The sequence below is a fragment of the Dermacentor silvarum genome, chromosome 2, assembly GCF_013339745.2.
Source record: "Dermacentor silvarum isolate Dsil-2018 chromosome 2, BIME_Dsil_1.4, whole genome shotgun sequence".
NCBI classification, from domain to species: domain Eukaryota; kingdom Metazoa; phylum Arthropoda; class Arachnida; order Ixodida; family Ixodidae; genus Dermacentor; species Dermacentor silvarum.
This window is the reverse complement of record NC_051155.1, coordinates 86920249-86934016: the sequence shown is the minus strand read 5'-3', so window position 1 is coordinate 86934016 and position 13768 is coordinate 86920249. Positions and strand designations below refer to the sequence as shown.

General features: G+C 44.8%; 1 protein-coding gene across 1 annotated transcript in view; it reads right to left on the bottom strand.

Moving 5' to 3' along the window:
- Nucleotides 1-13768, bottom strand: part of LOC119441593 (lipase member J) — a 58475-nt gene that overhangs the window by 30022 nt on the left and 14685 nt on the right. The window contains exons 4-7 of the mRNA XM_037706201.2: nt 9391-9541; nt 8249-8344; nt 6510-6662; nt 3702-3773 (exon numbers count right to left, since the gene is read on the bottom strand). Coding sequence (XP_037562129.2) covers nt 3702-3773; nt 6510-6662; nt 8249-8344; nt 9391-9541 — 472 coding nt within the window. The remainder of the gene's footprint in view (nt 1-3701; nt 3774-6509; nt 6663-8248; nt 8345-9390; nt 9542-13768) is intronic.

The following is a 13768-nucleotide window of genomic DNA, read 5'->3' as shown; positions in this document are numbered from 1 at the left end:
ACCCGCGGTTGCGTTTTCTTGTTTGTATTCTAGTTTTCGATTTATATTGTGTGTAATAAGGTTGATGTACTCACTTGAACCCCCCCCCCCATGTAATGAATAAATTAAAAAGAACTCTCCCTATCCCGAATTGTGTGTGTCGAGCCTACCTTGCGAATTTTTTTTCTCGTCTTTCAACATAACCTTCAGTCGCCACACAGTACATATAATTTTTCATGTACATATCTCTTTAATGATTGACTGTACTAGACATTACTAAGTAAATGTATTTTGTACATCGTTTGGTTTCTTGTGTGTACTACGCAAGATTGACACAGACAAGTTACGTTACATTTTTCTCTACAGCACTAACTAAACATTATTTTCACATCGCAGTTATTTTTACACCCGCTTAATCCTGTCAGCACAAAGTTTTGTGGCCAAAAAAAGCAAAATTGCGCGTTGATATCGTCAAATAATTGCAACGAACGCGAAGAGCACGCGCAACGCAAGGGGAACTAACCGCTGTGCGCGAGTGGCTGGCTACGGTAAAGGAGGCGTGACGTGTAAACCAAAATACAACAGTGAAGAAGAAAAACTTCCACACACAGGGGGTCGCAAACCTTATATACCAAGCATCGAAGCGCAAAAAAAAATTGTGCGCATTTCAAACATACACACGGCATACTAAATGTGATTGAATTAGGCAACTTGAGGCATGTTCCCGGCGCCATACATTTACGTCTTCGACCTTCGACGAGTTAACGGCTATTGGTTATAAAGATGTGCAGATGCGATACCGATAAAAAAATCCTCATCGAGGCAAAGCACTTGGAAGTGCGCCGCGAGTAACACTATGAACGCAAGCGTAGCTGAGTTAGCTGAGTCTGATCTCGTGTGATTCAACATGGCGGCACCAGCGGGGTTGTCTCCACCCTGAACGGCGGCGCTGGCATCGAGGCACCCTAGCAACAACAGCACAGCAGCGCCAGATTTCCCTCTAGGTAATATAGTGAGAAACTCTATGGTGCGGCACATACCGACTTTTCGTCCAAGGCCCACAGTTTTGTACACGAAAAAAAAGCTGTTTCTCCCTGCTTGCTGTTTACCCGACAAATTACAAAAATGTAGTCATTTAACAGTTGTCCCATACGTTTAAAATACAAGAACAAATATCCAAACATCGATCCGCACGCAAAATTATTCCAAGCGGTCTTCCAGGACAAGAATTGCATCTGCTTTGGAAAGCTTTCAATAGATGGCAGGACAAGTTTTATTCAATATCAGGAAAACTATCGGCGTTGTAGTGGGAGCTTCATTTTCTTAACCAGCCTTCCTGCAATGTCCTAAACAAATGAGAATCACTATGTGCGAAATTTGGCACACTGCGCAGTAAAGGGTTAAGCAGTCGCAAAAAAGTGACCTATGGTATGAGGGTTTCAATAAAAGTTCACTTGTTTCTTACTACATATACCCTCCTGGTTGTATGCTATACGTTTATTTTGAGCCATATAAACCACTATTTTTTCATTGGGCAATACATATACATACAATACATGCCCAACCCATTACACGCCTTTGCAACATTTCAAAATAATCTAACATACACCAGTTTCTTATCCAATCCTGTGATACTATTACGCAGTCATAACACGTTGTGAGTTCACAAACTGAGCAAACTTGATGTTTGATAGACAACTTAGAGTGCAAACTTGGTATTCCTCTAGACACCCATTTATTTAAGGTAAATTTCCAGTACCTATATTTAGGAGCCTTTCCGATCCCCATTCATAGCTCCACGGGTTTCGCGAAAGAAAACAAGTTGTTACGTATGCATAAAACCAATTATGGTAAATTTACATCTTCCTTTGCTGGCGCTTTTTTCCTCGAACACATAGCCACTATTAACTAAAAATAAGACTCATGTCACCAATTTCAAATCTAATCTACGCGAATTTCCTTTATCGCTGATTGTACAATGTAAGTTTAGTGTTCGTTGATCGCCTAAATACTGCAGTGTAGTTTTTAGTCTCCGTGTTGTGGCGTTCTGCAGGAGGTCCCCCGTCAGTCTTTGGCCCTGAGAACTCGTTCTGTGTGTGCCTTTTTCCTCGTGTATGTATATATTTGCTATTTATAAACCTTCACTGTTTGATTTTAAAAAGTTATTTCTGTAATTCGAGAATATTGTGTTGGCTTGCCCTTTGTCAGCCAAAATTTTTGCAATAACATGAGCTGCTGCGCATCTGGTTCTGTCACTTCTAAATTCTACTTCCCAAATCTGTGCTCAAGTTCACACTTACAAAGTCCTGCTCTCTCCACTGGACAATTGAGCACGCCTCTCTCCATGATAATGAACGTCCTATTGCAGTAAACCAAACGTTTGCTGACCGGGCGCCATTGTTCAACCCTGACAACGCAACAACAGAGCCACTGAACTTGACTGAAAAGTTAGAAAAACAGAATACTTAGCAGAAAACATCTCCTGGCACCATACTCTTCTTTTAACCAACAAACGCCGTCTCGTGGCGACTACTTCAAAGTAACCTATTCCCGTGCCCCTATACCCTTCACAACTTCCACCCTTCGTAATATTGTTCATACTGTCTCTAATATGGAGCAAAACCCGCAGTATATCACTAGACCTGGGAATGCCCACACCCTCCAGGCTATCCCCCTATTCCTTCGCCAACTTCCTTCTGGGAGACAGCGCTGAACAACTCAGAGCCTCATGAAAAGCAACGGCTGACCCAGCGGCGCGAGCAAATGGAACCCTGAACGAAAGGCTGTCCTACCTTGTACTACCCCAGACAGCCTTGTTGAGGAGCATCCACCGCGGCTGCGGAAGGCAAGTGCTGCCGCCGAGTACTTACCGGTAAAATAGGTACAAGCGCGATTCTTAATTCTTACAAGCGCGATAACCTTTATTTTTAGTATACAAAAATTGTTCTAACGGGCCACGTTAAAACGTTCAACATAAAATTCTTTGTTTTATCAAGCTTAAGTCCTAACAGTACTGTTAAATGAACAAAATATTTACGCTTGTGATTTACAAGAGGATTACTAGCTATTTTATGTACTCCATGATAGAGCTCCCATTTACGAGCGTCATGGTCTAGCGTGCCCTGATGAGCACGACCCGAACGTCCCACTTACCTGTAGCGTACACAACTTATCCCTCCGATAAAGCCAATATCCCTAGCAGTGCAATCCGTCTCAAACCCTGATGTGTGTTGCGATGTCAAAGAGTATACTTCTTTTGAGGCACTGCTCGGGGCTCGAGCATCTGACCCACAGTTGAACTTTGAATTTTGCCATGTCACCGAGAGGCCCGAAGCACCTCTTTTATTAGTTTGCTGGCTAGCAGAGGTACAAAATGACAGCATTTCCTGAGCGGAGCCCACTGACGTTTACGTGAAAGCCAATATTGAGCACTAGTTCTGTAAGCATTCATTCACTCGTACGACTGGGGTGGCCAGGGCATGCGAATTATTGCACGAAATTGAAATTGATTCTGCTTAGCACACTCATTGGCTGAAGGTTGCGGAGCTTGTGTGGTTTCTTACTAGTACATAGCCAAAGCAGGCAGGAATGTCAGAAGCATTGAAATCATCAGTGCTCCCAAAGCACCTTCGCGAGAAGGCATACTTTGCGAATTACAGTAAGCCCAAGCAGAGTATTCGTAACGTTACTGTTTAAAAACATTCTAACGGCAAATATCTTACCTGGTCGAAGTGAATTATATTCTTCATAGATGTCCCGGCCGGCAAGTGGCACAGGTATACTGGAATCCTGGACTGTTGAAGAACAATGACCATATAAAATTAACTTGCATTTAGAAGAGCTTTGACGTTAATTCGTAAGGTGAGAGACAGAAAATTCACGATTTAGGGGCCCATTAGCTTGCTCTTGTTATGGTGCAAAGCACTCTCTAACGTATGTCATTTCAAAAGGAATCAGGACTATACTTGACAGCAATCAATCCAGAGAAACACCTGCCTTTAGAACGCAATATTTAACAATGGGTCCCATCCATGTCGTCCATTAGCTAATCGAGAACTTTGCGGAATATAACTAACACCTCCGTATGAAGTACGCACAAAATGAAAACGCAATCATTTCAACTTAGACGCCAGCAGTCACGCAGGCATTTGGTTGCCAAGGAGTACAGCAAGCAAACAATAAAAAGATATCAAGGTGGGCGAGTTGGTTAGGATTCATCATGCGTTTTGTAACAGCCCAAGAGCGGCATGGACAAAAGGCGACTTGTCGTGCTTTTCTTCCTTTTGTCGGTGTTGATTTTGCTCTGTTGCAAATCATACAATAATACTTTAGGAAATGACAGATTCCATGGTTACCGTAATTATTTTGATAACAGAGGGGAAATACCCGTGAAGAAGAGTGTTCATCGAAGAGGCACAGTATTTTAATGCTATGTTAGATAGGGAATGATTAGGTGCAAGGATCAACGTGGGAGCATCCCCGCAACGATATAAGATTACTATTTTATTTGGCAACGCTGGGGATAACACTTTTTTATTTTTAGGTGGGCTGCCTTAAGGGCATAGAAAAAAATGTATTGCAACAAACGATTCAGGACCTTAACTGACAAAGTTTAAGAGTAGGTTTGAGGATTAATATGTAGAGGGCGCATTAGGCAAGAGAGCACGAATTTAATATTGGTGGTAAGCCTTCAGACGCTGTGCAAGCAGGCATTTATCAAGGCCAATTTGTACTATGGTCATTCGGAACCTGGGAATCAAATTTGTGGAATAACATAGGTTGCAGTAAACGTGGAAAGGCCTCCCAAGTGATGACTGGCACCTTACGGTTGTCCTCGAAAATTGTGTAACCACTGTATTCGACTGGTACTAACACATGGGGCAGAGACTTCGAGAATAGACAGTTTTAGTTTAGCGTTAGCGTAATAGCGGGGTTACGGGAAATAGCGTTACCGTTCCGCAAACGAACTTTGCAGAAAGAGAGTTTTAGTATAGCGTGATAGCGTAGTTTACGTGCGGGACGCTATTCCATTACGCTTTGAATTTTGCATACACACGGCACCTAATTCTATGTGTGTGTACGTCCGGAAAGTGCGATAGGCAGCGCAATGGAAGCCAGGAGCGCGTTGTATTTTTACTTCACATGTCCGTCGATCTGCAACGAAACAGACAAGCAGTACAAGCTGTCTATCATAGCCTCCGAAATCCTCCCATCTCAAAGGCCATATGCCGTCGTCGCGCCTATCTCCCGACTTTAGCGACAGATGGCGCTCGCATCTCAGAAAAAATAGAGTTGCTGTATATGCTTACCTTTGTAAGCATATACAGTAAGAGTATATGCTTACCTTTGGTAAGCATATACTCTAAGAAAAAAATTTTCTCGTTAGGCTTAGGCGCGTTCGAAACGAGAAGCGATCTCGAAAATTCCTCAAGATTAGCCATAACACTCTCTCGGCGAAGCGGCATGAGACTAAGCAAAAGCCGTTTACGCAGTCATTTGCTACGAACGAAGTGAATTCTACAAAAACAACGCCAAATTCAGTTCGAAGCGGGCGACCGGGACCGCCGCCATGTTTTACGTACACTACGTACACCACGCTAACACGGTAACGTTAACTCTGAGAAATAGCGTGCGCACGGTAAACGGTATGGGTCGGTTAGCGTTCTGCGCATGCGCACTTCGATTCCGCTATTCCGGTACGCCCGCTATTCCGGTAACCACGCTAAACTAAAACTGTCTAATAACTCAAAAGCGCAGGAAGAAGATAAGCATATAGCGACAAGTGGTCAAGTTAATACTCTTGAGATTAAAAAGGAGAAATGGAGTTAGGCAAGCCCTGTAATGCCTAGGGATGGTAACCTGTGTTCTGTGAGAGTAACAGAATGTGTGCCAAGGTAAAAAACAGTAGAGAGCGGCAGGGGATGCGGTGGTTTGACGTGGTGAGGTAATTTGCAGGCGTAGCATCGAGTGAGGCGGCATCAGTGAATGTTGGCGCGCGTTGTTGCCGCATGTACATTCCGTGTTTCCTTGCTCAAATAAACACCTTATGACTTATACTCCTTAGATGTTAGCCCTTTCTGCAGTGCAGTACTTGAGAAAGCACAGTCGATGTAAATTCTGACATCACAGTGCGCCGTAGCGGTCGCTTTATTATATCGTGCCTGCTTCTTTCGTTTTTTTTTTTTTAGTTAAGAGTTCAGCCAAATTTGCAAAAGCCCGCCGGCTGAAAAAAATCAAGCACTAAGGAATTCATGGCACCGGCACAGCAGTAGCACATCGTCGAACAAAGCTCCAAGCGATGTTTGGAAAAGTCATCTTAGATGTCAAAGGAAGACAACGTACGGAGCTTGAAGGCTGATGTATTTTGCAGTCAACCTTTATTTCATTGTAATTGTACAACAAGCGATGAGACAAGACCCGGTTAGAACGTAAATTTAGGAACGAAGATGCTTCCTACTTCGCGATTTGGCACACTCACAACTTAAGCATGAATTGACATAACGTGAGGAACTTGACAGCGTTTCACGTACCTCGTTAATGTACCTGCTCCCGAAATTGGCGAAGTTGTCGGCGAAGAGGGAGCAGAGGCCGCGCGTCGCGTATCCGCAGAACTGGCGCACGAGACCCGCTACCGGCATTCCCTGTGGCAGCAGCTCGTAGCCACCCGCGGCATGGACCAGTCGCTGTCAAGGTCAGAAAGGAACCGAGGTATGTTGAAGCTATTGGAAGTGTTGATTCACCTCCCCACATAAAACACATACTCTTCACTAAGCAAATTCACCTTGTAACTAGCTATAGTGCGAAGGTACGACTGCAGGCAAGCAATCTATATATTTTTTTTATTTAATGGGCGCATGGAGGCTTCTCTTGCTTGAGTAATCGTTTTGTTGCGATAACAATTATATGGACACTCCAAGCGGATTTCTGCCGTCGGCGTTGTCATCGCCGTCGTCGTGGGGTTCCGTATAAAGTCTAAGAGCGATAAAACGCTGTATGAGTGCGTGAAAGCACCCGAGGGACGCGTGCTTTCACGGGGAGCGAACGCACGGGGGAGAGCCAACGTGACGTCTTCCGTTGCGCAAAGGCCGTGGGGGTATGAGAGGGAGGAAGAGGAGGGGGCGGCGTTGTGCTGCGGCACCATATGCGCATCTTGCGACCGGGCGCAAGGGGAACTGGAATTTTGCAGGCGAAAGGAGGAAAGCGACAAGGCAGCACGGGAGGGAGGGGGTGCGGCTTCTGCTCTGCGAGCAACTGCGTACTTGTACTTCGCGCGGCGGTGGGCGGTCGCGCGCGCCGTATCTTGAAAGTGATCTGCCACACGGCTCCTACCTTTGTATGCGCTGTGCTTCCGCCGCTCAGTTTCCGTTCAATCGGCAGACTACACAAACCTTCGCTCGCTCATGCTGGGGCGCTTCCTCACGCCAGCGTTTTGACAGCGGTTATGTGCGGTCATCGAGTGATATATTCACGTTTGCTTCTGCGCGCTGGCACCACCATGCTTGCTAATTCAGTTAGTAGGCGAATGTCTCCATGTTTATACAGCCGATAAAACTACTCTCCTTACTCCGTATAGTTCTCTACTAATTTGCTATCGCAGTTGATGCTTCGCCTTTCAGGCGAAACTAAAAAAAGAATGCACATGAAGGATGATTTATAGCACTGATCTCCTCCCGCTCAGTATTGTATTCTTTTACGTAGGTTCAGAAACGTTTGAAGGCACACCTAACGCCATCTTCCACAAAATTGACATATGCATCATTGTCATGCATTTCACCTGACTGCGCAAGACACAAAATTTTTCGTATCACCATGATGATTCAGCAACAGCCAATTTAGTTCTCATTCCTTTACGAAATTGAGTCGGGTGATAGAACGATAGGTTGCTGCGCTACGTATGCTGTTCTGTGTACAATAACGCTCGACTGGCGTAGGCATCAGCTACGAGAGAGGTCATACTGGCGGTTTTATAGTAATTTAGATCATCCGCAGGTCATTCGCCTGCGAGGAAATCTGGCACGCATGATTATGCGTGCCGCTTATCATAGAAATTGTGTCGCCCGGGCACCAGTCTAATCTGCTGCCTCATTCTCCCCAAAGCAACGAAATAGTCACTCATATCCGTCCAGGGTAAAACTGCGCGTATGTATACAGACTTCAGTAGGCGTTGAACGCGATATAAAGCAGTCAGACTAATTGTGGATTCATGACGGAATAATTGCAACACAGACCAAAATATAATAACAAGCAAATTAGCGGACGTTGTACGTACCAGCGGTGCTTCGGCATAGGGCGAGAAGACAGCTAATGGCGGCACCTTAAGGTGTGCCAGCTTGAAAAACGGTGCCAACCCAGCGAAGGCTTTGATCTGAAAAGCAAAATAGATGTTCTCGTGTCTCCACAGAAACCTGAAGTTAGCTACTGCATGCCACCGTTCTTCTAAGAAGGTAACACTCGTTTTTCATCACTTTGCAGCTTACTTAGGCAATTCTCATCTCACTGTAATATTGTGCCGATATGAAGAGAGTACCAAAAATAGGTCATTAGAAAATGCCCCTTCAGCCCCTTGAGGTTCTTCCGCGCTGTGTGAATGTAAGCGTGTAGTGTGCGCGAACTGCCATTCCAACACTAGCACACTCGTCCAATTTTTCCCCAAATGCTTTACACTAGTGTCCAGAAGATTTCAAAACAAAGTAAAGAAATGCGAAGAGAAAAACATTCTCAGACACCGGGTCGACACTGTAGTCTAAGACAAATTTCTAGCACTCGGGAAACGGTCAACTTGTTTCTGAACAAGGATCTGTAGATAAGAACAGGCGATAGTGATGGCAAAAAAGAATAGGAAGTTCACCCGTTATGCAAGATGATGACGTTTGATATTTTGCATACTTTGAAGGACAAACATGATCAGCGGTTCATCATGCTTCCACTTAGTTCCATATGAGGAGTGACTGTATTTCTCCCCAGTGAAATCACGTGCACGAAGATGTCGGTATTTACGGTTTTGAAAAGCAATGTAAAGTCCATTATTTTCCCCGCTTGCTTCAGTCTTTATCGGGGCTCACCCATACATACATGGTCGGAAACCACTTTTGAGCAGGTTCGGAAATCTTACTTGGTTTGAAAGAAATCTAAGCACTCCTTTGTATTGAATTGTACACAACTACAGCCGCCTATCATAAAGGTTGCCCACCATGATAGCCTCAAGCGTGATCTAGAGCTCCTGCTCTTGAAGTGATAATAATAATGACGTCAAATAGTTCATGAAGGATTTCAACTCAGCAAAGAATGTATTCCCTCTTTCGCGACTGCTATAGGGAACTATGCACCTTTGTTCTCTTTTAAGCATAGCACTTCATCACTGTGTCGTTCGTATAATACGACCTCTCATGTTAGCCGTTCTGGTCAGCTCACCCTGTCGTTGTACCACGGCTTCTCCGCCAACATGGTGAAGAAAGTAAGGGTGCCTTGAGACATGCCGATGTAGAGCAGGTCCTTTCGTTTAGTTTCCTTCAGAATGTAGTCGACCTGAGCTGGGACGTCAAAGATGGCGTGCTCGTGAAATCTGTAGATACAGTGTTGTTAATTCTGACGTAATTATAGCGGTAAAAGCCAAGTTTCGCTTAAAGTACTGTCGCTATTTTTTATTCATAAAGAGTCCGCTTTCTAACGTAGTGTCACGTTGTGGTGACATTGAAGAACACAGTAGCGAAACTCTCAGTCACGAAACTATCTCTGTATTGGGCGAACCTGCGCCCAGAAAAAGCAAGTGACACTGCAAGCACAACGATAGCGCCGAGCGCAGTTGGCAGTCGTCGAAATGTGATCTACGCGTCAAATACGTTGGCTATTTTTGACTCAAGGACGCTTTCAGCGTAATCGCTGGTGCGCGCTCAAGTTCTAGAATGTAACACTATTAGCGTCACCCGCCACGGTGGCTCAATCAGCTAAGGACGTTGCGCTGCTGAGCACGAGATCGCGGGATCGAATCCCGGCCGTGGCGGTCCGCATTTCGGTGGAGGTGAAATGCAAAAACGCCCGTGTGCTTGCGTTGTAGTGCACGTTAAATAACCCCAGGTAGTCAAAATTATTCCGGAGCCCTCCACTACGGCGTGCCTCATAATCAGAACTGGTTTTGGCACGTAAAACACCAGAAAGCAGAAGAAAGCAGAACTATTCGCGTCACGCCTTCAGCTTGATTACAAAAGATTCGGCCACCACACAGACAGCAGATGGAACCGGCTACAAGAATCGAGAATGTTCTGATACATACAGAAGCGTCCTGCGCCGAGCGATAACGTTTAACATTTCTTAGCCGGAAACAACTATTATCTCTTAAGACTACAATGGACGAAAGAATAAAAAGGGCAAATATTCTACGCACTGTTAAGAATAAAAATAATAAAATTATGCTGTATAATGTCTTACTCATACCACTGAAATAGGGAGGGCTGTTTCTGTGTCATATTGAGAGAAACTTTGCAAGACCAATTTGCAATCCATAGAAAGCTGAAGCTAGACGTATGCATAATCTAGCCGTCACCAAAAATTCAGCGTTATGTAGTCACACTCGAACAGAAATTCTTTCTTTCAAGCCATGAGCCTATTAAAATTGGATCGCAATGAAAAAGAAAAAGTTTCGTTCACTGAAAAACAAAACTACTTGATCTTTGGCAGAAGCAACTTTCAAAACATGTCACATTCGCCACAAATCCGAAATCCAGGATTGTATCCAGTGAATCATCATTCCAATTTTTACTGGTCTGCAATTATGAATAACCTGGCCTCTTAACGGTAATACCTGTAACGAAAAAAAGCGCAGCTCCAGCTTCGCTGGGGCACTGGACGGGCTGGTTTCTGAGGCCCGCGCCCGGCCGGAGCCCGAAAGATTCCGGCCCGGCCTGACCCGGTTCTATTCGATCCGTCAGTCCTTGAGCCTATGCGAAACTAGGTCGAGTTTTTGGTTAATGCGAAGCTATTATCATGTTATCAACGGGCGTCGGGCGGTCTTCAAGCTGCATCAAAGCAGGTTTTTGCTCTGCGTCCCCTCTTGCTGGCTACATTAACTGTGTGAGAAATAAACATTTCCTTACATTGCTAGTCCGAACACGTACAGATTATCATTCGAATATTTGGTATAAGAAGACACCTATATGCAATGTAAAGCTAGGAAAATATCAATAGATCAGGCTGGCAACAGCCACCAGAAGTGGCACAACACCCGCTTACATTTAGGAAAGAAGATGTAGAAAAGTACAGCCGTTGACCACCATGCTCGTGTTTTAAAGTGTACGACAATGATGGCGTGACTAAGACAATCTGACGGCTACTTTATGACGAAAATTGCGGGATGACCACAATATGACGAGAATCAGATGGCGAGGCTGGATTATGGAATGACCACGACGGCATCACGACCAAGGTATGACAACAAATGCATGACGATGCCCGTATGTCGACGACACAGTGACGAAGATGGCATGACAACCGCGACATAATCACGATTGAAATTACGACGGCACGATTACGATGAAATGACGTCGATGGAACTGCGAAGGCGGTACAACGATGAAGGTACAGCGGTAATTTGATGACGTTTCTGAAATGATGACGATGGTGCGACTTTGTTATGAGAACGACATGACTATAACGGTACGATCATGACTGTATGACGACAACTGAACTACCATCACCCCGAGGACATAGGTAGTGGTTCAAGTTAGTAGACAACAGTTGCTTCACATGGCGTAAGAAAGAAAGAAAGAAAAAAAGAAAGAAAGAAAGAAAGAAAGAAAGAAAGAAAGAAAGAAAGAAAGAAAGAAAGAAAGAAAGAAAGAAAGAAAGAAAGACGGACGGACGGACGGACGGACGGACGGACGGACGGCTGCTGTGTCATGGCCTGCCTGCCTCGACTTTCCCACAGACCGACAGTCACCACAGACAGCAAGTTTGCCTAGGGCTGCAGTTTTTATACTCTTCAGTTTTCCGGAGTTGCAAATGGCCTTTCCGGGCCTAATGCGGGCCCGACTAGGCGTGGCCCGAACTAAGTGCGATGCTCTTAGGTCCGAGCCCTGCCTTGGCCCGAGTCAACAATTGCGTACCCAGCCGGGGCCCGTGCAGTGCTCTAAGCTCCACTACGGCGGACCCTGTGCAATACGCAGGCCATCATCAAAAGTGTACTTCTGGCTGCAGCAAATGTCGCCCCATACATTTATAGTGACTTCCCTTTATGGAAAGGTCGAACCTGTCACCATCCCGATACAAAGAGGCAGCCAGTACCAGCAAATTGACCGATTTATCGATTCATTTGTTGACTGATGAAGTTTAAGGTCCCAAAGTGGAAATAGCGCTTGGAACGTCGCCCTGCTGGGGATCTACAGATTTAATCTTTACCAACTGGCGCTTTTTAATGTGCGCCTCGAGTGAAGTAGACGAGCTCATTTTCATTCCATTATAGCGGCATGCGGCTGTGGTGGCAGGAAATGAACCTTTGTCCTGGCGCTCAATCAGCACCACAATGCCAGTCACGTTGAAATTTCTGCAGTGCCTGCCCATGACATAAACTTTAGCTACTTATAGTCAATGTTAGGTAAGTCTCCCTTAATAAACAACGTTATGCAGATACAATCAGCATGCTTTAATCTATGTGAAGCCAAGCTATCGTGAAACGGTAAATTAAATTATGTACAACTAAACCCCATATGTAATCTTCTCGTCATTTCCGTTTGCTGCTGCTCATAAAGTCCATTTCACTATTTATGTACAGCACGTGTAACGACATTACCGTCATGCAGTGTTCATGTTTCATAATTTCTACATTCACATGCTTTGCTGAAATGGGAACACTAGTTCAGGGCGATGTACACTGTGTGGCGTGAAGGCAATGTTAGACTTTGTCGAGTGAAGAACGCTCTCCAGAAGTGCATGAAGAAAGTTCATGTACTGTGTCATGAGGAGTACTGTGTCATGAGGGGTATAATGCACACATGCAATATACCCCTCATGACACAGTACAGATAAAGTCGGCCGCTTTTATAACGAAAGGGTTAGGGCCTCCGAAATCATTCGTTATAGATGTCGTTTCGTTATAAAAGTCGCGCACCGCACCTCTGAAGATAACCGGAACAGAATTATTACCTTCGTTATACAAGTCATTTCGTTGTAGAGATGTTCATTGTAGAGGCGGGTTTACTGTACATATAAAGTACATGTGGGGCTTCTATAGTCCTTGTATCACAGTGGCGCATACACAGACTGAGAATTGACCGGAAACGGGTGAATACGTACTGGCGCACACGCGGTGGCCCGAAAGTAGGGGTAGCCTAAGTTTCTGAACTTTCGCAGGGAAGAGAAGCTGTTGAATATCGTGCGCTATATAATTCAGAGGTCTGTGTGCATTAGGATATACCTACGAGCCGACATTATTCGTGCATGTTTTACGTCCTGATTCATTGTTTGATCAGCACAACATAGTTCGCTCATTGGCACTACTTCGAAGGTCAATGTGCAGTGCTTATGCAGGCCGGTTCGCTGGAGCTTGTATCTGGTGTACATATAGCATGTATACTCATAGGTCCACAACTACCCGTACATATTCGGTTACGTATTGCGTATGTGCTTGCGATTTCTGTGTGAGCTTGCTCCCGTACTAATCTGATTTTTTGCATATATGCTTTTCATGCCGTCACTACTAACTCTGTAAATTGACTCTGGCACATCGTCAATTGTACACCCGTGAGCAAAAGTGCACGGACCAGGGATTGCGCGATAAAGCCGACTTTCTCAACTGCTT